This window comes from Numida meleagris, chromosome 3, assembly GCF_002078875.1.
Source record: "Numida meleagris isolate 19003 breed g44 Domestic line chromosome 3, NumMel1.0, whole genome shotgun sequence".
In the NCBI taxonomy this organism is placed as follows: domain Eukaryota; kingdom Metazoa; phylum Chordata; class Aves; order Galliformes; family Numididae; genus Numida; species Numida meleagris.
In genome coordinates this window covers 40718545-40744203 of record NC_034411.1, presented here as the reverse complement: position 1 = coordinate 40744203, position 25659 = coordinate 40718545, and the positions used below count along the sequence as shown (strand labels likewise).

The 25659-nt window shown below is 42.3% G+C and overlaps 1 protein-coding gene across 1 annotated transcript; it reads left to right on the top strand.

Annotated features, from left to right (window-relative positions):
* On the top strand, positions 1295 to 23442 carry C3H1orf198 (chromosome 3 C1orf198 homolog). The gene is made up of 4 exons (XM_021390048.1): positions 1295 to 1804; positions 10195 to 10245; positions 18839 to 19390; positions 20997 to 23442. Exons 1-4 carry the CDS (start codon positions 1457 to 1459, stop codon positions 21051 to 21053), a joined length of 1008 nt encoding a protein of 335 aa, XP_021245723.1. The 5' UTR covers positions 1295 to 1456; the 3' UTR covers positions 21054 to 23442.

Genomic DNA, 25659 nt, shown 5'->3' with positions numbered 1-25659 from the left:
CTCTGTCTTCTGAATGGAAAACTTCAAGCTATACATGTGTGAGTAATTGGTAAATACGCAGACACTTCATGTAATGTAATCCAGCGAAGGAACAGTAACCCAGGGAAGGAACAGATGTCAGCTTAAAAGAACAGCAATCATGAGAACATAATTTGGAAATAAAACCAAACAAATGACGTATTCAGGGTTAGCTTCTCGGTGAGTAAATGTCAGAAACACAACAGTACGTGAGTTTTCCTTTCCATTGGTGGTGGTGTTTGGCAAAAGATCCCAGCAGATTGACAGCATTGTAAGAGCACAGCCTGGTGTGGGTATGGACCCCGCTGCACCTGCAGGTGTGTAGAGGTGTTCCAAAGGGGTGGTTCTCCGGGCAATGCGTGTGACTAAGAAAGTGAGCTCGAGTCAAACAATGCTCTCAAACAAGTTTAACAAACAGAACAGGATTATATAACTGGACTGGTATGTGGTGACTGGGAGAGCTGTAATTACCTCTGAAGAACTAGAGATGTGGAGAAATGTAATTATCGTTTTCCATCCCCTTCTGTGTCATCAGACAACTGGTCCAGCCATCTCATTTAAGCTCTTAAGTGGGAGCTGCTAATGTACTGTAGGCCAAGCCTTTTATCTGCTCATATTAGAGAAAGTGTGAGGGGGGAAAAAATAGACTAAGTAATTAGAACCTATTGATCTCACAGTATTTGTGAGATTTCAGAATATATTGTGAAGATCATAAAATGGCTTGTGCAACTAGTCAGGCTGAAAGACAAAACCAATTTAGCCTCAAGCAAATGCAACGCAAGATTTGCCTGTAATTACAGGACTAGGAAAAACAGATTCAGACAAAAGAACTAAGGTTGCAGAGAACCGTGCTCTTGCCCTGAGCTCATCTTAGGGCTTGCAACAGCTTTCAGAAGATCGGAGCAGTTGGGTAATGATCGTTTTTAAGATGCTGGTTTTGCACTGCTCTCTTGCTGTGGCTTATAAACGCAGGACCTGTGGTTGTCAGAAACCACTGCTCATGTTAAGGAGGAGGCCGGTGCTGTGCGGGACCTCGGATGGCAGGTGACAGTTCCCGTCTTCCTTCGTGTCTTCCACGAGGAGCTGCCCGAGGTAGAAAAGTGCAGCTGTGAGGAAAAGAGTACAGCTCAGCGCAGAGAAGGAGCGCCCGCGGCTCCCCGCTCGACCGGCCGGGAAGAGCCCTGGAGGGAGCGGCCTCGAGGGGCTGCGAGGAGGGCGCTGGGGCCGGGCGCCGGGAGGGGCTGCCGCGGGCGCTGGGCGTGCGGGAGGCGGGGAGGGGGCGGCGGCCGGCGTTTATAGGGAGCGAGGGGAGGCGGCGTCTGCAGGCGCGGAGCCGGGAAGGGAAGGGACGGGAGGACGAGAAGGAGGAGGCGGATCCCGCTCCGCCGTGCAGTGCGGCCGGTTCGGTGCGCGCGGGGCCGGCGCCGGCGGGCTGGCCATGGCCTCGATGGCGGCGGCGATCGCCGCCTCGCGCACGGCGGTGATGAACGGCAACCGGCCGCTGGACGAGCGGGAGCGCAAGCGGTTCAGCTACTTCTCCTCGCTGAGCCCCATGGCGCGCAAGATCATGGCGGAGAAGGAGCGGATCCGCGAGCGCTACGGGCCCGAGTGGGAGCGGTTGCCGCCCCGCCAGCAGGACGAGATCATCGACAAGTGCCTGGTGGAGCCGCACGTCCAGGCCCGCTACGCCGCGCACCGCGGCACCGCCCGCCCGACCGCGCCGCCCGCCTCCTACCCCAACCTGCGCCTCAACACGGGCCAGAAGGTGGTGCGCTTCGGCGACGAGGTACCGAGCGGCGCCACACCCCGAGCGCGGCGCCCGTCCGCCCTGAGTGGGCGCGGCCGGTCGCTTGCCAGAGGGGGTCCGCCATGGCGGGGCCTGCGGGAGGGGCGGTGTCGGCCGTGGCCGCGGGGCTGAGCGGGCGGTGGGCCCTTCTGGCCCGGCAGCGGGGCTGTGCGCTCGGTGCGCGGTGTTGCGCGGAGGAACGGGCGCTTCTGGTCCCTGGGAGCCCGGGGTTACCCTGGTGATGGATGGAGAGCGTATGCAGGGGGCAGGGATGTTGTACTGCATTCGGTGTAACCGTAAAAACAGGAAAGGCAGCGTACCGAGGCGTGCCTGGGAGAAGCAGGAGGAATTCCGAAGCGGGTTTCCTAAAGCAGAGGCTCAGAGAGGAGACTGCTGTCAGCGCTCCCAGAAGTTCTCCGGTGCTGAGGTCCGTGCTGGCGCTGAGTGCAGCCCCGTGCTGGGCACGGACCGCACGGAATGTTTACCCTGAGTTAAACCTCTTCCTTTCTGCTCCTAATTTCAGGCTTTGCTAAAAATAAAACAGAGAAGACATTCCAGCTGTTGGTATTTTTGACGCCTTAAAATAAATAAATAAGTGCAGTCTTTCCCATGTTACGTGCCAAGAAAAACAAGGGTGTAGAAAGATCAGATGACAAAAAAATATAGATGTTAGAGCTTCTGAGGGGCACCTATCCAGTGGAGAAGGGTGGCAGTTGTTCCAGAAGAACGTAAGTGTGAGGGTTCCTGCGTGGAATCATCCCGTTGCCAGATCTCCTGTGCAGGAGGAGATCTGATCATTGGTGTCTGAGACCCGACAGCGCTCCTGACTCTCTATGTCTCCATGTGTGAGATTTCCTTTGTTTTGTTTTGCTTAGTGTGTTTGTTTTGTGTGTGTGTGTTTTTTTAGCATGATTTCAGAACCAATATCTTTCATTCTCTTAATTTAATTTCTTAAAGTGACCCTTTGTTAATTAACTTATGTGACTGCCACCAGAACAAAACAATCTGCTTCTGTGCTTCTAGCCATCAATCCAGTTTAAATTGAACAGTGCTTCTTTTAGATGGCTCACCAGAAGCCCTGCACTGGGGTTTGTAAGAGGTGTATGAAGCATTGAGGTTGCTGCCTGGTTTTGTGGCAGAAGGCTGTTGCTTGTGCTTTGTGTGGCAGAAAGGTATGGCACCAGACTGCACACACGTTGTGGCTAAAGTCAGACAAGGTGTGCTCAAGCTTAGTTTTATGTAGTCAGTGATACCAGAAGTTCTGTGTGTTTTCTGGTAATAGGCCGTCACTACTGGTGAAAAGGAGTGTAAAGACACAGACAGAAATCTGGGTGTACAGCAGTCCTTGAAACCTGAACTTGAAGTTATTTCTGAAAGGATTTAGGTGAATGACTGTGGAAACTGAGTATGTTCAGCGTTCCTGGTCTCAGACAGCTCTGCTGGGCTTTCTGCTTTAAGTTATGTGGATCCAGAAGGCATGTTGTAGGTGGTTGTGCTGCACCATATGGAAACAATCGTTTCCTGTTCATCCAAATTACAGCTAGAGAGTCCATCTGAAACTTTTGCACTCCATTGTCTTTTTCCTTCCCCCCCAAAATACAGCTATAATACAAATAACGATGGTTTTAGCTGTTGTGCAGCCATTAACCTATGAAAGCATGGTTCATCAAAATACGAAGTGTTTAATTTTGGAAGCATCTGCCTCAACTGACTTCCTCCTTGACTTCCAAGCTGAAGTTAATATAAAATGCTTTTTTGAAGAAAAGAGATTCCACTGATTTTGGCATTCTCAATTTCCATTTTAGTTCTTCCAACTGCACTGTTGAGCCTTGGAGCTTTTCCTGGCACCTCATCTGATAGCTTCCTCTCCCTCCACTCCCTCTCTGGCATTCAGTCTGATTCTTGGACGTCTGCCCTGGCTCACTAATCTCTCCTCCTTGTCCTGCTGTTACAGAACCACTGCAGCCACTCTTGCCGTTTCGGTTCAACTTTCCAGGCTTGTGAATGCTTTGCCTACACAGCTTTGTTACCGTGCTGCCTTCTGAGCTGACAGCTTACTGAGCTGTACCGCTGCTGCCTGTGTAAGATGTAGCTGCACTTAGTGCAGTCACCCAGCACGGTTAGATTGGTCCTGTCAAGGATGCTGAGAGCAGCCTGCATACCCCCAAATCGCTAATTGATATTGCAGCCCTTACAGTGTGAGTGTGCTGTCCTGGCGATGTTCTTGTTGTCACCTGCTCTGTGAGCATCACGTTTGCAGCCACAGGGGCATAGCTCAGCTTCCGTGTTAGCTGATGCTGAAATCTGTAGCAATCTACCTGTGCTTGCTTAAGCACAGAAAGCTCATGTCTTTCTCCTCATGTTCTGTAGAGGACCTGGAAGAAAGCAGAATAAGAATGAATGCTGCACGTACTGATTCACCCATCCAGAGATCTCACTGCTTCCTTCCCTCTTTAATGTGTGTGGCTGCTTCAATAGGCTGGTACAGAGGATGTATTTAGTGGTCTTACATCTCTGGACAGGTGGTTCTCTCTTTCTCCTCCCACTTTTTCCCATGTATCTTCTAATACCAAACTGATTTCCTGAACTTTTTTGTGCAGGACTGCAAGTTCTCAAAGCATAAGCACTTCTCAAAACATCTTTCAGTATGTTACCTGTGTGGAAAGGCTGTGACGGAAAATAGATGTGCAGTAACAGGACCACAGCATGCTGCAGCCATGGTCTGGTCATACTGTAGTGCCAGAGTGCTCCAGCACCGTGTGTGACTCCTTGCAAATGCTTCGAGTCACCTGAGTGCCACTAGCCAAGAGCTGCTGGACTCTCTAACCTTCAAGAGCTTTGTCTTTCTTAACAAGGCTCCAGCTAATGGAAAGTAACTGAGAGAGAAAAATCTGGAAGCAGAATTTGGAATTGAATATAAATGTAATATAAATGGGCTATTTTTAAAATGCACCTTATATTACACGCTACCTTTCAGGGGAAGTAGGATGGAAAAACAGCAGTGTGTGAAAAGCTAGCATCTCTTATTGCTGCAGTGGTCAGCAATAAGCTTGTGTTAAGCGTCTGACATGATGTTAGTTCATGCCCTTTTAGTTCAGTGAAAGGTAGTTTAGATATTTAGGTTGCAACAAATTCTCTGTTGTCTATTAATAGTGCTCTTTTTCCACAAGTGTGTGACATGCATACACAAGTGGGTGAACCTAATGAGGTTTAACAAGGCCAAGTGCAAGGTACTGCACTTGGGTCGAGGCAGTCCCAGGTAAGAGTACAGATTGGGAGATGAACTCACTGAGAGCAGCCCTGCAGAGAAGGACTTGGTCCTAGTGGACAAAAAGCCAAACATGAGTTGGCAGTGTGCTCTTGCAGCCCAGCTGGCCAGCAGTATCCTGGGCTGCATCACAAGAGGAGTGGCCAGCAGGGAGATGAAGGGGATTGTCCCACACTGCTCTGCCCTTGTGAGGCCCCATCTGGAGTACTGTGTTCAAGCCTGGGGCGCCCAGAACAGGAAAGACGTAGAGCTTTTGGGGAGGGTCCAGAGGAGGGCCACCAAGATGCTCAAAGGGCTGGAGCACCTCTCCTGGGAAGAAAGGCTGAGAGAGCTGGAGTTTTTTGGGGGAGTATTGAGTATTTGACAGGCAATCAGAATAATGAATTTTTTTTGTTGAATAAAGTACCATGTGATTTAGAAAATGTTGAACAGTTTATGTGGAGGAAAGACTGGTAAGGGAATTTTTTAGCTTCATCCATCATCTTTTGGTAGGGAAGCTACCTGAAGGTGGATACAGGATTTATTTTGCTTTGCCTTAAGAACTTTGTCACCAAGCCAAAGAATCCACCCTTTTATCTCCTACTTAAAAATGCTTTGAAGCAGCAAAAATTTAATATAGCAATAGCTCTAATGTCAGGCTTGTAATAGATTTGTGCTTTTAAAAAATAAAAAATGCAGCATGGTTTGGAATGCAGCTAAACCATGATAACCAGCAAGTCCTGTTCTGACAATGCTGCTGAAATGCATTTACCAGCACAGAAACCCATTTGTTGGTAGTTTTGTGATGGCATACTCACTGTCAGCTGCTCTGAGCAATGCTTATGTCAGATAGGCTGGCACCTTCTTCCTAGTGTCTTCCCTTTTGAAATTCTGATGCTGTTTGCCAACAAGCTGCCTACGTGTAGCAGGCGTAGTTTGTGATTCTTTTTAATAGAATCTAAGGTTTCTAGGACTCTATGATTAATATATTCTGCAGCTGGTTCTTGAAGTGAAGCGTATGACCGGATTTTTATGTCACTCTCTCCACTACCCCCCAGCTCCTCTTTTTTTTAAAGCTGTGAAATATATTTTACAAGGCTCACTTTCTTACAAATAGGTTCTTTAACACTGGTGAACAAAAGTTTATTTATTTGCCTTCTTTCTGGAAGAAAGCTTTGTTGTGTGCTGAAAACAAAAGCTGATCAGATATGGATCTCTTCTAATCTGTGTTGATGATAAATAGCCTCAAAGCTGTTTCCTTTTTTAAACCTCACTCATCATGTACTTTTGTGAATCTTAAATTTGTTTGTGTTTTTGCTTCTGTCTTCTTCAAACATGTAAGAACTTGTTTATTATACAGATAGCAAAGTTCTTTCTCAAGATTTTGTTGGTGACAAACATGAATCAAGCGCATCAGGCAGGAAGCAGTTGAGCTGTGTTATTCTCCTGCTGCTCCTTTGGTCCTCTCCATGTCCTCTGTGACACAAGAGGTGAAGGCCGCAAACTTCCCTACTTCCTTTCTGTGACAATGGACAGAACCTGGTAACTGTCTATTTTATCCTAGCTTCACGTACACTTCAAATTACCACAGTCATCAACTCCTTGAAACTCTATATCCTCGAACCATACGTGAGATTGCTAGATCCAGTGGAAGACCTCTTAAATGTGGGCAAAGTTCTTCAGACTTACTGGTTCTGAGGTGTGCTGGGATGGGCAGCCTGAGAAGAAAAAGAAAAAAGATGAAAAATCTCCTTCTTTTCTTTCAGGGAATCCTCCAGCCTAACAGGAAAGAAGGGGACAAGCTCTTCTGCAGGGTCTGTTGTGACAGAACAAGGGGAAATGGCTTCAAGCTTAAAGAGGGTTGATTTAGGTTGGATATAAGGAAAAAGTCTTTCACAGTGAGGGTGGTAAGGCACTGGAACAGGTTGCCCACAGACGTAGTGGATGCCCTGTTCCTGGAGACCTTCAGGGCAAGGCTGGATCAGGCCCTGAGCAACCTGACCTAGCTGTGCATGTCCCTGTTCACTGCAGGGGAGTTGGACTAGATGGCCTTTAAAGGTCTTTTCCGACTCTAAGGATTCTGTGATTCTAACAAATGTCTACTATTTCCATCTTCTGCAATTGTCCAATGAAGTCTTAGATCTTTTCTCCAAAAAGAACTTCTTAACAACCAATACCAAAATACTGTTAACTTGTTTTAGGAGCTTTTTATCTAGCTAAGCTGGAGATTGACGTCGTATGCCAGCAAGTTCAACAGCAGTTGAAGACAACAAATTCTAAGAATTCTACTGCAGTGCTCCATTCTATAGGGAATGATCTGCTCTGGTGTATGGCAGCCTCAGACCTTCACTCAGTCTTCCCTATGCTGTTTTCCCATTGTTCTTTAATCAGCCTTTTATCAGCAGGGCCCACTAGCAGCAGCAGTATCTTCGCTGAGGTGAGGATGTGTTTCCTCCTGACGTTGTTTATACTAGTCCCAGGTACAGGAGAATTAAGAACTTTCTTGGATCCAGAAATATGGGGGTCATGGCCTGCTGCCAACTTTAAAAGTGGTTTGTAGCTGTTTTGCATGTTATGTAAATGTATGATAATCCTTTACAAGGAATATTTTAACTTGCTGTGCCCTGCGTGCTACCAATATAAGTTTTTCTTTTGCTGTTTTGTACTGGAAATGTCAGATAGTTAACAGTTTATTTAAACTTTTTATTTTTATTTAAACCACCTGTACAGATGGCTGACCTGTAACCTGTCTTATTGTTGGGATCAGTCTCATATTAAGTTTTTTATCCTCTGTTCTCCAGCTAGTAATCCTTGTGAGCTATGAGGAACTGTCTCAGCTGCCATAGCAAATGAGTTAGCCAGAGCCTTCTGACAAGAAGTCACTTAAACCAACAAGAGCTTCCCTTAAACTCCTGAGGTAAAATCCACTGACAACTCTGCTTACATGCCTGGAGCTTTAAGGCTCTCTGACAGCACACAGGAGTTTGCTGGACTTCGCTTCTGTCTTTTAGTGCTATGGCTGACATCCAGTACTAGTTTGTGCAGATCCTGTGCAGACAGAGGAATTATAGTCCTACCTACAGTGTGTGACTTAATGCAGTGGCTGGGCTCACGGAAGGCTCTTTCCAACCTCTGTTGCCTTCTGGGCTGTGATACTTGTCGTGCATCCTTCAGAAATGGGATTCCAACTCTGCCAGTTTCGGGTGCAAAAAGTACAGTCCTAAAATGGTTTTGAAATAATTTGACAGCTCACCAGCTTCGAGGCATCCCATCTGATGCCTCATATGGCATTCCCACGTGGTCAGCAGCACTCCACAGTTCAAATACTGATAGAAGTCAAATCGGATAGTAAAAAGTCTTTTGTTCTGATTCCCTTAAATGGTAATAAATAAAAGTATCCACTTTCCAGAACAAGATGGGCTAGTGTTACATTTGTGTTCTTGGCAATAGCCTCCTGTGTCAAGCTACCTTTTTGGTCAGAATTTGTGCTCAAGCAGAGCCTAGGCTTTTCCTTTCAGGTTGTCTCTGATCTTTAGGTTGTTTAGTTTTCAAAAGTATTTTCATCCATCTTCACCATAGATACTTAGATCTTGGCCAGTAAAGAATTAGGCAGGTGAATTTTGCTTTTATATCTTCATAAAGGAGTGTGGGATTACTTTTGTATACCACAAACACTTTATTGCTAGAAACTCAATGTTTCACAGGTGAGAAATAGTTGGAGACTGACGTGTGTATCAACTCCTTAACATGAAAATATTTCTAATTGTAATTTTGATAGCCTTTGGCCAGTAGAATCTCCCTAGGGTGAAATTAGAGATGGCAGAGCAAGAGAATGCTGTCAGATATCTCTTAGAAATGCATTTCCATAAAGGCAAAGGTCAAAACTATGAAGAAAAGGGCAGTCATGGTAAGATGGGGGATTCCTATGCAGTAATTAACTTAAATCATATTTTAGTTCTGTTATTACTTTAGAAGCAGAAGTGTGATGCAGGCACTTTGGGTATTGTTCTGTCATCTCTTTCTCAATGCATAGTTTCTCCAGGCCTTTTTCCTTCCATCCTTCCATCCTTCCAATCGTTCCTACTCCTGTTCCTCCCCTGACTTACTGTGGTGGCAAAGCAGCATTATACTTGGTACGGAGGGTGCAACTCATTACCTTTACGAGCATGAGCTGATAAAATGTAAAATGTAAAAATAAGAACTAAAAGTGCGATGATTTTCTTGCAAGTTGTGAAGAGACATGAACAACATTATTTATTTATTTATCTGTCACCCCTTCTTTCTCCATGTGGACTGCATGTCTTTTTGGAGGCCGTGGCATGCATGAAGAGATTACCTAAATTTCTCGTTGGGATTATCTTCTTCTTCTTTTTTTTTTTCTATTATTAATACTGACCTTCCACTAGTAGTAAAGGTGAAATACAGTAAATCATTGAAAACAGCAGAGTTCACTCAGAACACAACCATGCACAGCAGTTGATATATTCTGAACCACTCTTGCTGCATGATGTATGACCAGAATCTCTGATAGTGGTGAAACCTCGCAATGCATTCCCAGAATGGCACTGCTTGGATTCAGACTGGGATTCTACTCTTGCGTGAACAGCACCAAATATTTATTTCAGGCTGATTGTCCTCAAAGCGCATAATGCTGGGTCTTGTCGGGGTTGGGTCCAGCTGTGTCTTGGGCTGATGGATGTGCAGCCCTTTTGCTGCCTGGTTGCACACATGCTGTTCAGTCTGTGGGGTGGAAGAAATGAAACTTTATTTCCCTAAGGCCCCAGCTCCTCTAGTTATATTCTTGTGTGTCGCTAGCAGCTATTGAAGAATGTGCGTAGCAGAAAATTGGAGATTTTAAAGCAACTTGTAGTGAAAACATTTCAAGAAGTTTAGGCCAGGTTAAATCTTCATATACTTTATTGGTTAAATAGGAATACGGATTGGTAATTCTTCCCTCAAAGAACTAGCTTTCAGTCAGTCTTAAAATGTAGTCAGTGACACATAGAAGTGAAGCTCTCACTTTTTAGCTACTTCTCTGGTAGAAGTTATACTTCCAGCAGTGCAAGATAATGTTATCTGAATGATGCTCTAAGCAGGTAAATCTGTTCTTCTGATTCTCAATCATTCTTGAATTTTATTTCAGGACATAACTTGGCAAGATGAGCACTCGGCTCCGTTCTCCTGGGAAACGAAGGTAAATGTGCATCACTTTTATTTTTAATGTTGGTTTGCCATTTGATGCTGTTCCTTCTGCTTTTATATTATATTTTGATACTTGATAGGCAGTGTTGCCTTTGTTCTATGAGAGCTGTGTACAGTGACCATACTGCAAATGAAACAGAGCTGGTGTCCTTTGGTTTACGTCAGCAGAAACACAAAGTGTACTTTGTGAACTAACACTCAGTGTGGGTGTAAACCTGATTCCTTCCAAATTATTTGATTCTTTCACTGTAATTTTTCAAAACAATTTTCCATGTTTATTGAGGACAGGAAATTTAATCTTGAAAATGTGTATCAGTCATTGTGTAACCATAGCTACGTTTCACTTTTGAAGGCAAGAGAAGAGTAGTCAGGGAATGGGATGAGAAAGGTACACATAAACTTCATTGTTGTTTTTTTTTATTATTGTTATTTCTTGAAGTCTATCTTATGTTTCATCTTTTTGTTGTGTATTAGAATGTAATGAAACTTGTTTACCTGAGAAGCTTGTTAGTGCTATGCTGGAAGCATTGTGTTCTTTTCCTCTGCCCCTATTATTTTGTTAACGCATTATTTACAGTGGGATTCTCATACGGCTAAAACAGAGTCAGAGTTATTATGTTTGTGAACCTGCAGTCTGAGAAAATACAATTGTACCGTGTTTCTATTGAGGAAAACTTGTCTCACTGCATTTCTCAACATGGTACGATGGCCATACTCATTTAATCATGCTTCAGACTTTTTTTCTTGATCTATCTGCCAGAAAAAGCTGCTTTTCCCCCCCCTTCTTTTTTTTTTTTTTTTTGCCCTTGAACTATGTAGATATCATGCATGAGCTTATGGATATAATCTTAGCCTGATGCAGAGTAATTATCTGGAAATGCCAGTGGATACAAAATTAATCCAGTTGACCTAACCCTAGAGTTGTTGTCAGCCTTCCTTGTTCAAGGTCACTGCCTCTAACCAGCAGCCCATCTGTGCTCAGCAGATGTAGATTAACCTATAACTTGATGTGGCTCCTGGATCCCTGCAGCCTACACTGATGCAGTTTAGCAGAAACCGCTGTGGATCTTTTCTCACCTTAAAACTCTGTGGTAAGCTGTGGTGGTTCAGGAGGATTTCTGGCAGGGGGATCCAGCTAGCTCAGTCAAGCCCTCCTGTTTTTCAGGACCCTTGGAAAAAGAAGCTACTGACTATTAGGATAATACTAGAGAGGCTTGTAGTGAGTGCACTTGGATGGAGCTGTCAAGAATAGTTGTGAGAAGGGTGTGATACTCATTGACAATAAGGTAAAATAGATCATATGTTGAGACAGTTATATTGCCTCTCCCATTATTTTTTGATGCAAACCCCAAAATCCAGTCTTGGGAACGTCAGCTGTAGCCATATTTTTGAGCTCTGTCTTGACTAAAATTTTATAACTTCTGAAACATCCTGGAGATGGTGCTGTCTGCAATACACTGACCAGTGATCCACGATGACCTGTATCTGCAGTCAAATGGATTTTCTCTTTAACAGGCAGTTGCCTTTTAAGTGCTTGTATGTCTCATGAAGTTTTTTTTCAGCCCAACTTGTGGCTTTTCCCTTGCTGCTTAAGACTCTTTCTACTGTCCTCCTGGTGTCTCAGACTAAAGGTCTTTAATGGAACAGTTTTGTGCCTTTCTGTAACGTGCTGAGAATTGCAGGATGACGTGGAAACGTTCCTGTGACTGCAGAAGAAAAATGAGGCAGAGGAGGTGGCTTTAGGAATTTGTCTCAGCTAATCAAGCTGTGCTTCTCTGTTTCCCCCTCCCTCCTTGCTCTGCTTCAGCTGCAGGGTGAAAAGCTGAATGACCTTTGTCCTTGAGCAAAACCCTAGGGAATCCGTTTTGTCCCGCTTCATGGCGTGCGGGTTGGTTGCTTTGTGTGGGTTCCTCCTTTTGTTTTCTTCCCAGTGCCTCATCATACTGTGTTAGCCTTCCAGCCCAGCCCTTCAGCTGCTGAGTCTTCTGGCTCTAAAGGCTGATGTCTTGCTTCATGCTTACTCTTTGATCTCTTCCCTAACCAGTACTTCAACAAGAAAATGTTGGAATGCAATTTCTCCATGAGTTACTGGCTGAGTAGAAAATACCCTTGCCCAATCAGCCCAGCCTGGGGAAACAGAGAAGAAACCTGAATGGGCCATTTAATAAGGTTGCAATCTTGTAATGCATGTTTAGTGTCTTGTGTGCTACAACTGCTCCCACTCTTATTTTAGGCTATCAGGCTCTTTCTGTTTCATTCATCCCTCATGATGGGCTATTCTTTCCATACAGTTCTTTTTCCTTATCTCCTGCTCATGAAGAGTTTTTGTTTCCTTTTGTGTTTTATTTTTTTTAACACATTAATGCTGTTAGGAAAAAATACCTTCGTTCTTCAATAGCTTTGTATGAATGAGCTTTGGCTTACCTAGGGAAGAAAATGTGACAACTGATTTCTACTTTTGCAGAGAAGGAGGAAGTAGAGATTTAAATCAGTAAACCCGATAGGCTTTTTTTTTTTTTAATTATTTTTAACACTTACACTGTAAGGAAAAAATATGAAGTAGTAAAATCAGTAGTTGTTTGTAAGACAGCTGTTTTTGGACAACAGAGGAGGTGGAGGGAACAGTGGAGAAACAGCAAGGCTGTGTTTTCTGCAAGTTGGAGCTGTTGCAGTGGTGACAATATTGCTTCCAGCTGATTAGGCACGGACACATTTTTCGTATGGTAGCTAATGCAGTGAATTCCCTAATTCCACAGCTGTTACACTTACCATTAAAATGCTATACTAAACTGCTTTCATTTTGGACAGAATGTAGCTGAAGGATTTGATAATCTCCTCCTTCCGTCAGAAGTAAATTTTCTCTGTTCTCATTTAAAACACAAGTATGAGATAAGGGTTAAGTTGCTCGTAACATGTCAAATACTCCTGTGAATGTTTCCTCCATTTAAGCTGCAAACAAAGCAGAAACATGATGTAAAAGTTTGAGCTAGCAGGTAGGCATCATTTGAATGATCTAATATTTTTAGTGGAAAACCATAGCACTTCTCAAAGGGATAATTACTTGAGAAGGAACACGTTCTCATGGCACTGCAAATACACTGACATTTTAAAACTAGAGGCTGACTTGGATGGAGTGATTTGGTTCATGGGTGGAGCCCTCATGAATATAACACATGAAATGTGGGTTACTCTTTTTTTTTTTTTTTCTTAACTGGGGCCAAAGCCAGGTTTGTGAATTTAGGGCAGTCTATTTATGGCTAAAGGTTTAAGTGAGATGAAAGCTGACATTTTGGCTGAGTTCAGCCTTTGAGGTTTCTTGGTCTGTTTGATGTAAAAATTGAGTGAAACAGCACGGATCTCAATATATAAATGGAAAACAGGAATCATGCCTGGTTTTGGAAATACGATTTTGTTTTGTTTCTAATGAATTTAATAGTGAGCAGAAAGCATAATTTGCCTGCCACTTTGGTTAACACATTGAATGCACAGAGCATCATGGGAACAACTTGGAACCTATTTCTAATTCATGCTGTTAACTAAAATAAGTGTAATTCCAGATGTTTAAAACAAACACATGCACATCAAAAAAATCTGTTGGTCTTGCTGTAGCTAGAATAGTTGTGAAGGCAGCTTTAGAGAGTCCTTTCTGTACGAGCTGACTTTTTCTTCCTTCAGCTCTCCTCTGTGCTACTTTTTTTGCTACTTATAAAAAAACAAAACGAAACAAAAAAAGCCCAAACATAATATGCAAACCGTTTCCTATATCTAAGGGCTAAAAGTAAAAGACAGTCTTCAATATCCTGACTTGTACAACTCCTAGGTGTCATTTTTTTTCTTTAAAAGGAAAAAAAATATATCAGAAAAGGATTTTTTTCCCCCTCCTTCCTGAATAGCCTGATGTTAGAATCATTTTTCAACTTATAATTATTGATTTGGCATAAATGGCGGTACTTTCTTGGAAGGAAAGAAGAGGGATGCCTGAGATTTTGGCTTTTTCCTTCCCCTTTCTGATGTAGATTACAGATATTTAAAAATCAGCACTGTAAGACTGCTGCTGGGTATTAGTTCTTGAGCAAAAGAAATAAACTGTGGTAACAGTATCTGTGTTCAAGGTTTATTTTAATCTACATGGCCTGGTGTCATTGGCTAAGGATTCAGTTACCTGCATCAATCTTTGGACAGCTGTTTTTGAGCGTAAAACCGGGCACATGCCAAATGCTGATACAATGAAATTGCTCAGGCTCACCAGCAGAAGAGACAAATTTGTGTCCAGAATCAGACTGCTGTTCATATAACAAAACAGTAGATTGTGAAATTTCCTCTGAAGCTACACGCTATGCCTCTTTCATGTTATCTTTTGGTATGGACTAAAATTACTTAGACTGGTTTTGTGTGCTCTGCTCTATTTTTGCCCTTGCGATTGGTCTCTGCTGACCTAAGGATTTCTTTCTGAAAAGGTCTCTGAAAAGATCCTGAAAACGCCCGCTGTGTGCACAGGAAGCAAAGCAAAAACTGCAACAAGTTTGTGTCCGTGATTATTCTGGTTTTGTCTGTTCAGCAAACCAAAGTCATTTTCTAACTCCTTTTTAAGTTGGCTTTCTTACCTCTCAATATATCAAGCTTTGCTTAAACAAGTTGCTTTTGACAGTGTTTCTGCAGTCTTTGTCTCAACAATTTAGATTTTTCAGGCTGCCAAGCAAAACAATTTGTTTTGGCTGTGTTTGCATGTCTGTTTGGTAAAATACTACACATTCCTGATGGGTGAATAAGATGCTTTAAAAAAAAAAAAAAAAAAAGAAGTTCCTGGGTTGTTGCGATCATCTTGTTTTTAAGATAGATTTATGAACTCAAACCTGATTCCATAAATCATTAGGTTCTTCAAGTGTGTGGTGCCTGTCTTATAGAATACATTGTTTCCCGTGAGTACCTACAGATAGGAGTATGATTTGGTGGGTTATCTCTACCTCCTTAGGGATACTGAGGTAAAGTCTAAATTAATTTAATAGATCAAAATGATAAATATCCCAACATGGCCTTTTTAAGGAAAGATGGAGACATAGCTTCCTAAAAACTTCAGTTATGCATGTTGCTTCTCTTTTATCTATTGGACAGAAAGGTGATCCAAGACGTAGGTACCCTTTACTCTAACCCTTGTAAAGGAATTTGATTACATAGAAATTGCATTTTAGGTTTCTACATTGAGGGCTTCCCACACGGCTCTTTTCTGTCTCCGTATGAATTTTTCTGCTGCTCTGGTTTGTGATTTTTTTTGTTTGTCTGTTTCTTTTCCCAGGCCGGACGGGGCTCTGGGCAGCCTGGTCTAGTGGTTGGCGACCCTGCACTCAGCAGGGGGGTTGAAACTAGACGATCATTGAGGTCCTTTTCAACCCAGGCCATTCTATGATTCTTTTAGTATTATATTACCACGTTTGTGGCTTGAAAGATATTGCATATTAATCACTTTCTTTCATCACCGACATTTCTCAGGGGTTCCAACACCTTAAATAACCTTTAATGTCCAACAGAAACAATGTATGTTTCAAGGAAAATAAGCTTGCAACTTATCCACAGAAGTTCCTGGGAAGCAGAATTGTACTTCTGACCATTTGGGGCTGTTTTTAGAGAATGCTAAAGCTCTGTGCTTTCAGAATATATCGGTATGGTCTCTTGTTCTAAAGACAAAGCAAACTCTTGAAGTAGTGTTTTCAATCGGATTCTTCCATGTGAAGCATCACATTATGAACTGTTTGATCTCCAGAGTATAGCTTGATGCACATATGCAAACCTAAATGTTGGATGGTCTTTACCTTTCTTGTAAAGTTGAAAGGTGCAGCCACTCACAGTGGTGCACTGTATTAAGAGACTGACCAAGAAAGGTGAGCTTAGCTCTTTTATGTTTTAAAGCTAGATAAACTAGATTCAGCTTAAATTAGAGCATCTATACAGCAAGCTGATTTAATGAATATTCAGAAACTTTCTTCACCATTTAAAGGTGAAAATCTCCAAGAATTGAGAGCAAAATTTAAAAAGCTGTGTCCTAAGTGAGGAGCAGGTGTTTTTCCTTCTCAAATCAAGATTCTAGTTTTTGTTAGATTTTAACCTCAACACTTCAGCTATCCAAACTGTAGTCCTGTTTTGGTACATTATTCCCCAGGATCACTTGGGCGTTAGGCCTGCTTCATCCACAGCCCTGTGCAAATAGAAAAACATCTGCAACTCCTTTCCCTGCCCCATGTTCTCCATTGTAAAGGGACAAAGATTGTGTCCTCTCTGGGTTGGAAAGGTTAAAAGTGCCTGAAGTTCCTCACACCCTTCCCTGCACCAGCAGGAGCCTGCTGCTTCCAAACCAGAGCTCTAGGTTGACATTTGGGCCTTTGTGAAAGAAAATAAAATGTGACCACAGGAAGTGGCTTTTGATCCTCAACATAAGAGTTTTCAAGGAAACCTGGCATTATTTTGTGTGTCTTGCTGCTACTGAAGCACAAAGTCATCTTGATGGTTTTTCTTCTTTCTAATTTTTGTTCCCCAGCTTCTCTTCCATCAATGTTTTGCCCAGATTTTGTTTCCGCCGTCTGTGTAGTGGATGCAGGGCTGTGATGGCCTCTCTCTGCTCTGGGCACTGACCCTCTTTCTCACTTGAGCTGAGGTAGGAAAGGATCATTTTACTGAAAGTGCTCCTGTGATGGCCTTCTGCCAGTGTCATCTCTAGTGTAAGCTCAGAAACAGGCTCAGAAGAAAGAAGACTACTGAAGGATAGGAAGTAGCACTGGTTTAAGTACCTTCTCACGTAGGAATTAAGTCTTCCAAGGTGCAATAAAAACAGTATATTTTTTTTCCCGTTGCATATTAGGGAAATGTGTGTTCACTTTACATTGTGGTATGGGTTTTTTTTTAAGCTGGGATTTTGTCATTTTTGAAGTCTTAAAGCATCTTAACCTCAGAGTGGTAAATCTCTATTCAATAGTATTGTCAAGTGATCTTAGGGAAACAAATCCTATAAATCAGTATAGAGAATAGCAGTCACTGAATAATCCTCAACACCGTTGTGTCCATAAGTTGTTTACACAAAATTCACCAAATGGAAGATTGGGTTTAAAGATAAAAATAAAACAGTGTGTTTATGTCCTTCATTATTTGGTGACAAGGTATATTCTTAATGGAAACATGGAACCTAATGCTTCCCTGCCTATAATATGAGAAAAATACCTAATAATATATAGTTCTGTAGAAAGTTCAGATGTTGATTCACAAATCAATTATGTGTAGCCAGCTGCTGGCCAATTCAAAACAAACTGGTCATATAAGACAAAACAAATCTGGCTTAGAAATAATTAAATGCTGTGTTAACATTTGCATTTTGATGAGAAGTTCTGAATATGAAATATGAGGCATGCAAATTCTACATCTGGAGTCCCTTTTGAACTTAAGATGCACAATAGCACAGAACTTGAGATCAAAGACTGCTATTAAAAACAGTATGCAATTTGGACTTTTTTTAACCTTAGTTCTGCAGATGCTATTGCAGTTCTATTTGGGAAGGTCCCGTAATGAGGTAGAATTGAGAAAACTTCACAAATTGGTAATGAACTTCAGATGTACCATCAGCTTATAGCAAAATCTACTGTTTGAAATGTCCTGTAAGCTTTTTGCAAACTAGTCAAGTTCGTAACAACAATAGTATAGCACTTTTTTTTGTTTCCAGTAACACTTGCATGTTCCTTAGAGTGAAGTAAGGCTTAGCTTTTACTGGCCTAAGGACTGTCAATCTGGCAGTCAAAAGCGCTGAAGTGGTAAGCAAAATGAATGTTTTGTAGCACTGTTCACCCTTGGGTGGCTTTTGCAGGATCTGTTTCATGCCTTAGCTATGGCCTTAATTGTCTCAGTGTAATTTCTCAGAAATGAGTGCAGCTCTCCTAATTGCAAGTAAAACCAAAACACAGCTCTGGGGTGAGTGTTGAGCCCGGCTGGAGTTGTTTCTCATTTCAGAGTGGCGTTAGAATTGTAAAAGCTACTGATTTACACATACTCATCACATCTACTACTCTGTCTTGGAAGTAGATGTAGTTGTAACATATTGCCAACTGTATCAGACTATACTGGAAGGCTGCCTTTTCAGCATGTTTTTTTGTTCTTAATCTTCTCATGTAAAACATGTTTAGCTTTCAAAATACATCATCTATTCTAATGTTTTAGTGCTGTTCTGAGGGACATGGTTTAGTGGGAAATACTGGTGATAGGTGGATGGTTGGACTGAATGATTTTAGAGGTCTTTTCCAACCTTGGTGATTCTATGATTCTATGCACTGCTATCTTGGATGGGACTGAGTAACTCAAATAAATCATATTTTCAATCATATTCATATTATCAGTCAGCTTTCCCTCTGACTCTGTTCCAGCGGGTCTGGGACTCTTGCATTTGCCTGCATTCCGGACTTTTATTAATAACTATTATGTAGCTAGAATGATAGACATTTATAGAAAAAATGAATAGCTTTGCTGTGATATCTACTGCATGAGAATTTCATAACCGTGTCTTTGTGAAGGGCTTTGAAATACTTTTTTTTCTTTCCTTTAACCCCAAACAGAGTCAAATGGAGTTCAGCATCGCATCTCTGTCCATACAAGAACAGAGTGGTGCCCAGACACAAAATGAACAGAGGCAGCCACTTAAAGCAGCACCTGGTGTCCAAGTCCCTAAATCTTCTCAGGCTGCTAAGACCGCTGGCTCTGATGGGTTAATAGCACCCAGAAAGGATGAGGAGTCCTCTTTCTGGAAGATAAATGCAGAGCGCTCCAAGTTTGAAGGAGACAAATCTGAGTTCCAGTCCTTGACCCCCAGCCAGATCAAGTCCATGGAGAAAGGAGAGAAGCCCCTTCCCTCTTTTTACAGACAAGAGTCTGCTCCAAAGGAGGTGGCAAAAGCTGAGAAGCCCAGCATAACTAAACCTGAGAAGTCTGTTACCCCCAGTCTACCTTCTGTATCTCTGGAATGGGAGAAACCTCGACCCACTCAACTCCCTGCTAGTTCTCTGGATGATTTCTTTCTTCCTGACCCACCACAGGACCTGGCATCTTCTAGGACAGACAAGGAAGATACTGATGGTACTATACTTACAGATCCACAAATGCCTGGACAGGTAAGGACTGCTGTATCCCCTTTCCTTGAATGTAAAAACCATATAACACATTGAAATATGATGAAGTCATTCTGGAAGATTAGAAATAAAGCATTAAGACATAGATACGCTTGTTGGCTTTTTATCCTGCAAATTTAGGGAAGTCTATTCAACCAGTGTGTCAACTGCCATTGTTTGTTTCAATCTAGTATTTTTTAACGTAGTAAAGTTCGTAGGATTAGGGCATCGTATAAATATAACAACTGAAACAGTGACATGGCATCCATTGGCTGACTTGAGAGCAAGCTACTTAACCATTTAGGGTAGGGAGCTTACTATATCAAATTAAAAAAAATACCATTTTTTTCTTGAAACAGGTAAACGCTTCTTGTAAAAAGCTTAACTTGAATAGTAGGTAAAATAAAATCTAGGATTCCTTCTTGGTCTTGAATGGTGAGCTTGTTTCTCAGCTGTTCTAAGCCCAGCAGCCACGTCCCAGTGTTTAGTCCCAGTGTTTAGTCCCAGTGTTTAGTCCCAGTGTTTAGTCCCAGTGTTTAGTCCCAGGCAGCTGGGCGGCTTTAAATGTATTTTCTCTTAAAGTCCAAAATGGAAATGGAATGAGCTCCCATAATAGCCTTCTGAATGTGGCTTTTTTTTTTTCTTAAAGAAAAACAACAAGAAAAAAGAACCTTAAGCAGCTCAGTAGCCCATTGGGTCTATTTAAAAAGCAGATGCTGATCTGTGAGAAAAGAAAAAGAACAACAGGATATGACATGGTGAGGGAAAGAAAAGAAAGAGATACAAAGCCTAAAAACTGTGAAGAAGAACTGTTCTTGAAACAAAGCCATGCAGTTCTGTTTGAAATGCAGCACTGCACTCAAGCCTGATGTATTACTGTACACCTTAAGGATGTCACAAAGCTTTCTCTTAGCATGTTTTCACACTGGTGATTGTTTAAATTCCAGACAAGATGATGTAAGGTCAGAAAGATGCAGGCTGAGGTAAATACTTGAAAGCGAAGTGAGTGGCAGTAGTTATGAGAGAATGTTACTTAAGCCATGTCAGTATTTGGAGTGCTGCATTTAGTTTAGGTTTTGGTGGTAGTTTTTTCTGAAGCAAAGACATTATACTTCTTGAGCTGTTTCACTGCAAATTGTGACTGTAGTAGTTCTTTAATTTCAGATAAAAACTATGTCATGATTTCCTACATCATAATGGTTTGTTCAGTATTAATTCCTCAGTGAATGTTTTCTGGCTCACTGGGATAGTTTGAAAAGCCTGGTTTTTCTATCCATGCAGAAGCAAACCTGCCATATCAAAATGTGTGCAATGGCCACTCTACTCTGAAAGTTGATCTTTATGAGGTTTTCCATGGGCACAGAATCACCTTTTGCCTGCAGATCAGAAGGATTTTTTTTTTTCCTTGGAGTTGCCTTTTTGGTCTTTGATGGCACTTCTTCATGTCTACCATTATTTGGTGTAGATTCTTAGGCATCCTAAGCAGGATGAAGGACTTGAAATACTGGCCGACAACAGTTTAAACTTTCTTTCGTAGACAAGCAGTCGAGTACTGAGTTTGTAGTACCATGATTAACAATCACATCTCTTCTTTTTTTTTTTCTTGCAGACTAGTACAAGCAATGTTATCTTGAAGACTGGCTTTGATTTTCTAGACAACTGGTAAAAGGCACATCAAAATAGTCCGAACCAATTTTGGGGAAGGAGTGAGAAATCTTTCTCTTCATGTGTTAATTTACTAGTATTTGTGTCTTTTTCTAGAAGTAACTTTCAAATTCTTAAATGTTGCCTTTGTATAAACTTTTGTAATACCAGATGCGTTTTTGGTTTTTAAACAGTGTTAGATGTGTGGTTTCATTTTGATTTATTTTTAAAATCTGGTAAATTTTTAGTAGCTACTGTTTTGAGAGGATGGGAGAACTTACCAAATAGATATTAAAGGAAAATAAATGAGAGTCTCCACATCTGAGAAGTGGAACCTACAGGAGCAGGTGTTATTTTCAATTGAAACCTTGCTAGCATGGCCTGTAAGTAATAGCATAGCACATGCAATGGTTCCAAAAATCCAAATGATTCTGTACTTCCGATAACTAGCAAAAACAGTATGAAAAATAAGCATACAGAGTGGGTTGATTTCTATATCTCATTTAGTCTGGAAGTAACTTTTGTATCACTTATTTGAAAATACTTTTCTTTTGAAGAGGGCAAAGGCATTGCCAAAATGATGAATCCAAAGAAGCACTTCTTGTACCCTACAAATCTGCTAAAATAACCAGAAGAGTGTTAGAGAAATGACTTGGGGAAATAATTGATGTTTCTGATCTTTGGATTAAAGAACTGGGGAAGGGAAATGGGACAACACCTTATGAATGGGAGAAACTGTCTTCAGGGAATATAAGCCTAACGATTCACTGCCTCCTTGCTCGAGCATAACTCTTCTTAACAGTAGTGCTGGAAGCACAGCACTGGTAATTGCTGCGGTGTGAATTACCTTTGTGTTGGGAAACCACTATGTTTATGGGAGGTCCTAGCAGTATGAGGCTTCTTTGTATTTATAAGCAACTAATAGTCTCAAGGACTTATCAACTTTGGTGCTTTTTCCTCCTGGTGGGTACTTTCTCTTCAGCATTCAACGTCTGGGTTACATTTATTCCCAAGATGCAAAAAAGCATCTCAAGGTGGCCCTCAGCAGTTCTGCATTCAACTGATCTTTGGTGTTTTAAATGTAGAGAACAAGGCTAGCTGTCATGTGAGTCTGTTGTCTCCGAAATGCAGCATGATTTACACACTGACTCTCACTGTGTTTACCTCACCTTGAAGCCTTAATTCCCCCAACGCACAACCAGTGGGTGGTCTGCTCCGATGCCAAAGGTCTGACCTTCCCTTTACCTCAGCAATAGTCCCGTAGCATTTGTTTGGGGTAGAAGGCAAAGCATGGGGCTCTAATGGCTCTTGTAGGTCCCTGCCAAAGCTTTAAGAAGGTCACCATCTCCTAGACCTTGACAGTGCTGGGCTTCTCATGGATTAGCATTTGGTTAAATGCCAGAGGCAGTTACATGCACAGAACTGGCTGCTGCAGGGTTTTCTTCTGCCTACTCCAAGTCTGTTACAGGAAGCGTTTGAAATGTACTGGAGGAGTCCTTGCCTCTAATTGCTGTACTGCCTGCTCTGAACAAGCATTGTGTGCTGATAGAGCATTAAAACTTCCTTGCTGATCAAGGAAGATGCTGTAAGCTGCCCTCTGAAAAACAGAACCACCGAGCCCCAAACCTCTGGCTTTTCTAGTGTTTTCTTAGAAGGTTTCTTAGCTAAGGGGGCAGATTGCCACAGAGTATAAGCCATTGCATAGCCTTATTTATAGAATTCAGAGGCTTGTAAGCATCCTTCCTGAGATGTACACATTCCCTAATTCACAGATACTGTCTCTGCATTCAGCAGTTCACAAAACACTTTCATTGTTTCTGTTGGCCTAGGCTTTACAGCTTGCTTTTTCTTAGCTGTCCTTTTTAAGGATTTCTTACAAGCATCCAGCATTAATATAGCGTAGAACAACTTCAGCAAAAAATTATTTAGGTGTGTAATTAGTGTTGACTTAGACCTCCTTTTCAAAGCTAACGAATGCTAACCCTGGATATTACTCCTTTCATTCACTCTAATTTTCTATGCATTCAGCTGCTGAAAAGTTTCAAATCCAACGTTAAGATGTGTATTCTAATCTTACTTAGAGATGGGCAGATCTTAAAGCAAACTCTTCTACTGTTGAGGAGTGTTATTTCATATCTCTGCTAACTGCGTTGAAACTTCCTAAAGCAGAACCTGGGCTGTCTGCCTCCTCCATTGGCTAACTCTACCCTGATACACATTGGGACCAGCTGGTAGAACATGCTGCAGAACTTTATACTTATCCTGGTAGGTCTTTCCTGTGCTTTGACAAGAGTTGATGCTCCTTCTTTCTTTCATATGTTTTTATTAAACATTCTTACAAAAAAAAATGTACTTGGTCACATTTTATATTAACAATGTTTTAATAAATTCACTTTAAATAGAACATTCAAGGCTTTCGTGCTACTGTGTTTTGTCCCTTACACCCTTCCTTCCTCAGTGCCGTTTGAGTTTTTTTGTTCATCTTGAATTTGCCTGAAAGGCAGTAAAGAACAGTCTGATCTAGAATTCAGAAACCTGCAGCTGGTTTTCAAACTGAGAGTGAGACTGTCTGGGGAAGCTTCCTTGCTTTGTTGTTTTATCTCACAGGTGGGGACAGGAGAGGACTTGGGGCTTCTATGGAGACTTCACAGTAATGGACTTGAAATGTAACACACACACACAGTATCCTCAGGTAAGCCAAATCGGTATCAGGAAGAATATTGCAGGAGGATTTTGAAAACTATGCTTAGTGCAAATGACCAGAACTAGCAGTACCAAAGTTTGATGCAGTTGTGCTCTCAGTGGATGGTTACCTATGGGTTTTAAAAGAAAGTCACAGGAAGATGCTGGCAGAGGCCACTGAGTAGTCTCACTTTCTGCCTTCTATCCGATACTTGAGAGCTTGCTGCACAAGGGAATCAAACTTACAGCTACAAGGATGTTTCTTTTTCTGCATACCGACATCTGCTCTTTTCCAGAAATGTATTTTGAAAAGCAACTCAGTTTGCTTGATCCTTGAGCTGAATTTCTACCAACAACTAAAAGGGCATTTGAAGAAGAATTTGGTTTGGAAAGACTCAACAACCAATTAAGGGGTGGTATTCCAAATGTAATTAGGATCTGGCTTAAACATAGTTTGCTTCAGTCTTGTTTAAGCTCCATCTTAGCTTTTAAAAGTCCATTCTAATAAGAGCATATCCACAGCCTCCAGAAGCTGTCTGGGCAGTTAAAGTCAGCAGGTCTCATAACTGAATAGAGGCAGTGTAGAAAACATGCTGTGGCTGTTTGCCTGAGGACAGGAGAGCAGTAGATTGACTTTGTCACTGGTGGCTTCTGCCACAGTTGCTGAGGGCTGGTAAGGACTCGATGGCATACTTGCTTCAGGCACTGAGGAACTGGCTTTGTGGCCACCACTGTGGTACTGCAGCAGTACCCAACAGGCAGAGTCCTGTTCACTCTTCAGCATCCCCCATAGAGCTTGCAAGTCATGAGAGGTACAAAACCCAGCTTTGTAAGCATTATTCGCAGGCAGGCCCCTGGACTTTGCTGCCCAAGTTTGCTATGACCTACTTGTAACCGTTTGTTCTTGTTACTGTGAGGTACAGACCTAGCAGAATCGAGGAGTAATTATGACTATCTGAGATAAGCCCATAATTTGGCTGTCCTACATTTATGAGTTAATAATACCAGTGAAAGCCTTTACAGAGCAGGTAATCCTGGCATGCCCCATTCTTTGCAACAGGACATTTTTCATATTTCTGTTGAAAATCTGTTACTGTCCCTTTTCACAAGTGTGATTTGCACCTCAACGCATACTGCAGCCAAGTAGTTCGCAGTGAGGATCTGCATCTCTCTCTGACCACCCACTACCTGGGGGGCCCTGACAGCGCTCTCTAGGGTCAGTGTGGTGAGAGACGATTACAAGATATGTTTGCAGCCTTGGTCCAGTTCTCCATCTCCAAGAGATGCTGATCTGAGATCAAATTTATTCTGTCCTAGTGGAGCAGGGAAGGAAATCTCACAACTCATCCCTCTCCTTCAGCTCTTTCCCCTCTAGACTTCTCTTCCCAGAGGCATTGCTCCTTCCCATCCTCTTCCCTGCTTTGCAAGGCAAAGATGCCAGGAGAGAGAGGCCACAGTTCATCCTGCCCCTTACCAGCAGCTTGATTTTCCTGCCCGAATGAGTGCATGTGTCCAGCACAGTACAGGTATCCACTCATAGGGCAGCAGGCTACTGGCCTGGCCAGCTGCTCATTATCTCTCTCTAAGGCAGGCTTGGCTGAAAGCCTCGCAGCTGTATCTCTGCTCACCTTCAGCCTGGCACATTGCTTTTAAAGATTATTGTTTTTCCTCTAGATTTTACTCAATTTCTTCTATGGCAAAAGATTCCATTAGGCACTGCTCTAAATCACAGCATTTATCGGCTCTGCTGCCTAATGGCTGTGAAACTTGGACCTCATTTTGGAGCACAGATACAGGGATGAATGCCCTTGGCACGTCAGTGTTTTACTGGGATGCCAATGAATCAAAAAACATGTAGCTGCTCTGAAAATAGCACACTGCAATTTTCTTTTAATGCTTGTCTCCAAAAAGAATGAGGGAATGAAAAAAAAAAAGATGTAAGGGTG

What these genes read in the sequence shown, in the direction of transcription:
- C3H1orf198 (XM_021390048.1), top strand. Translation starts at nt 1,457, where the DNA reads ATGGCCTCGATGGCGGCGGCGATCGCCGCCTCGCGCACGGCGGTGATG. An exon ending in CGTTCTCCTGGGAAACGAAG is followed by an intron (nt 10,246 to 18,838) that starts GTAAATGTGCAT and finishes AACCCCAAACAG; the next exon opens with AGTCAAATGGAGTTCAGCAT. An exon ending in ATCCACAAATGCCTGGACAG is followed by an intron (nt 19,391 to 20,996) that starts GTAAGGACTGCT and finishes TTTTTCTTGCAG; the next exon opens with ACTAGTACAAGCAATGTTAT.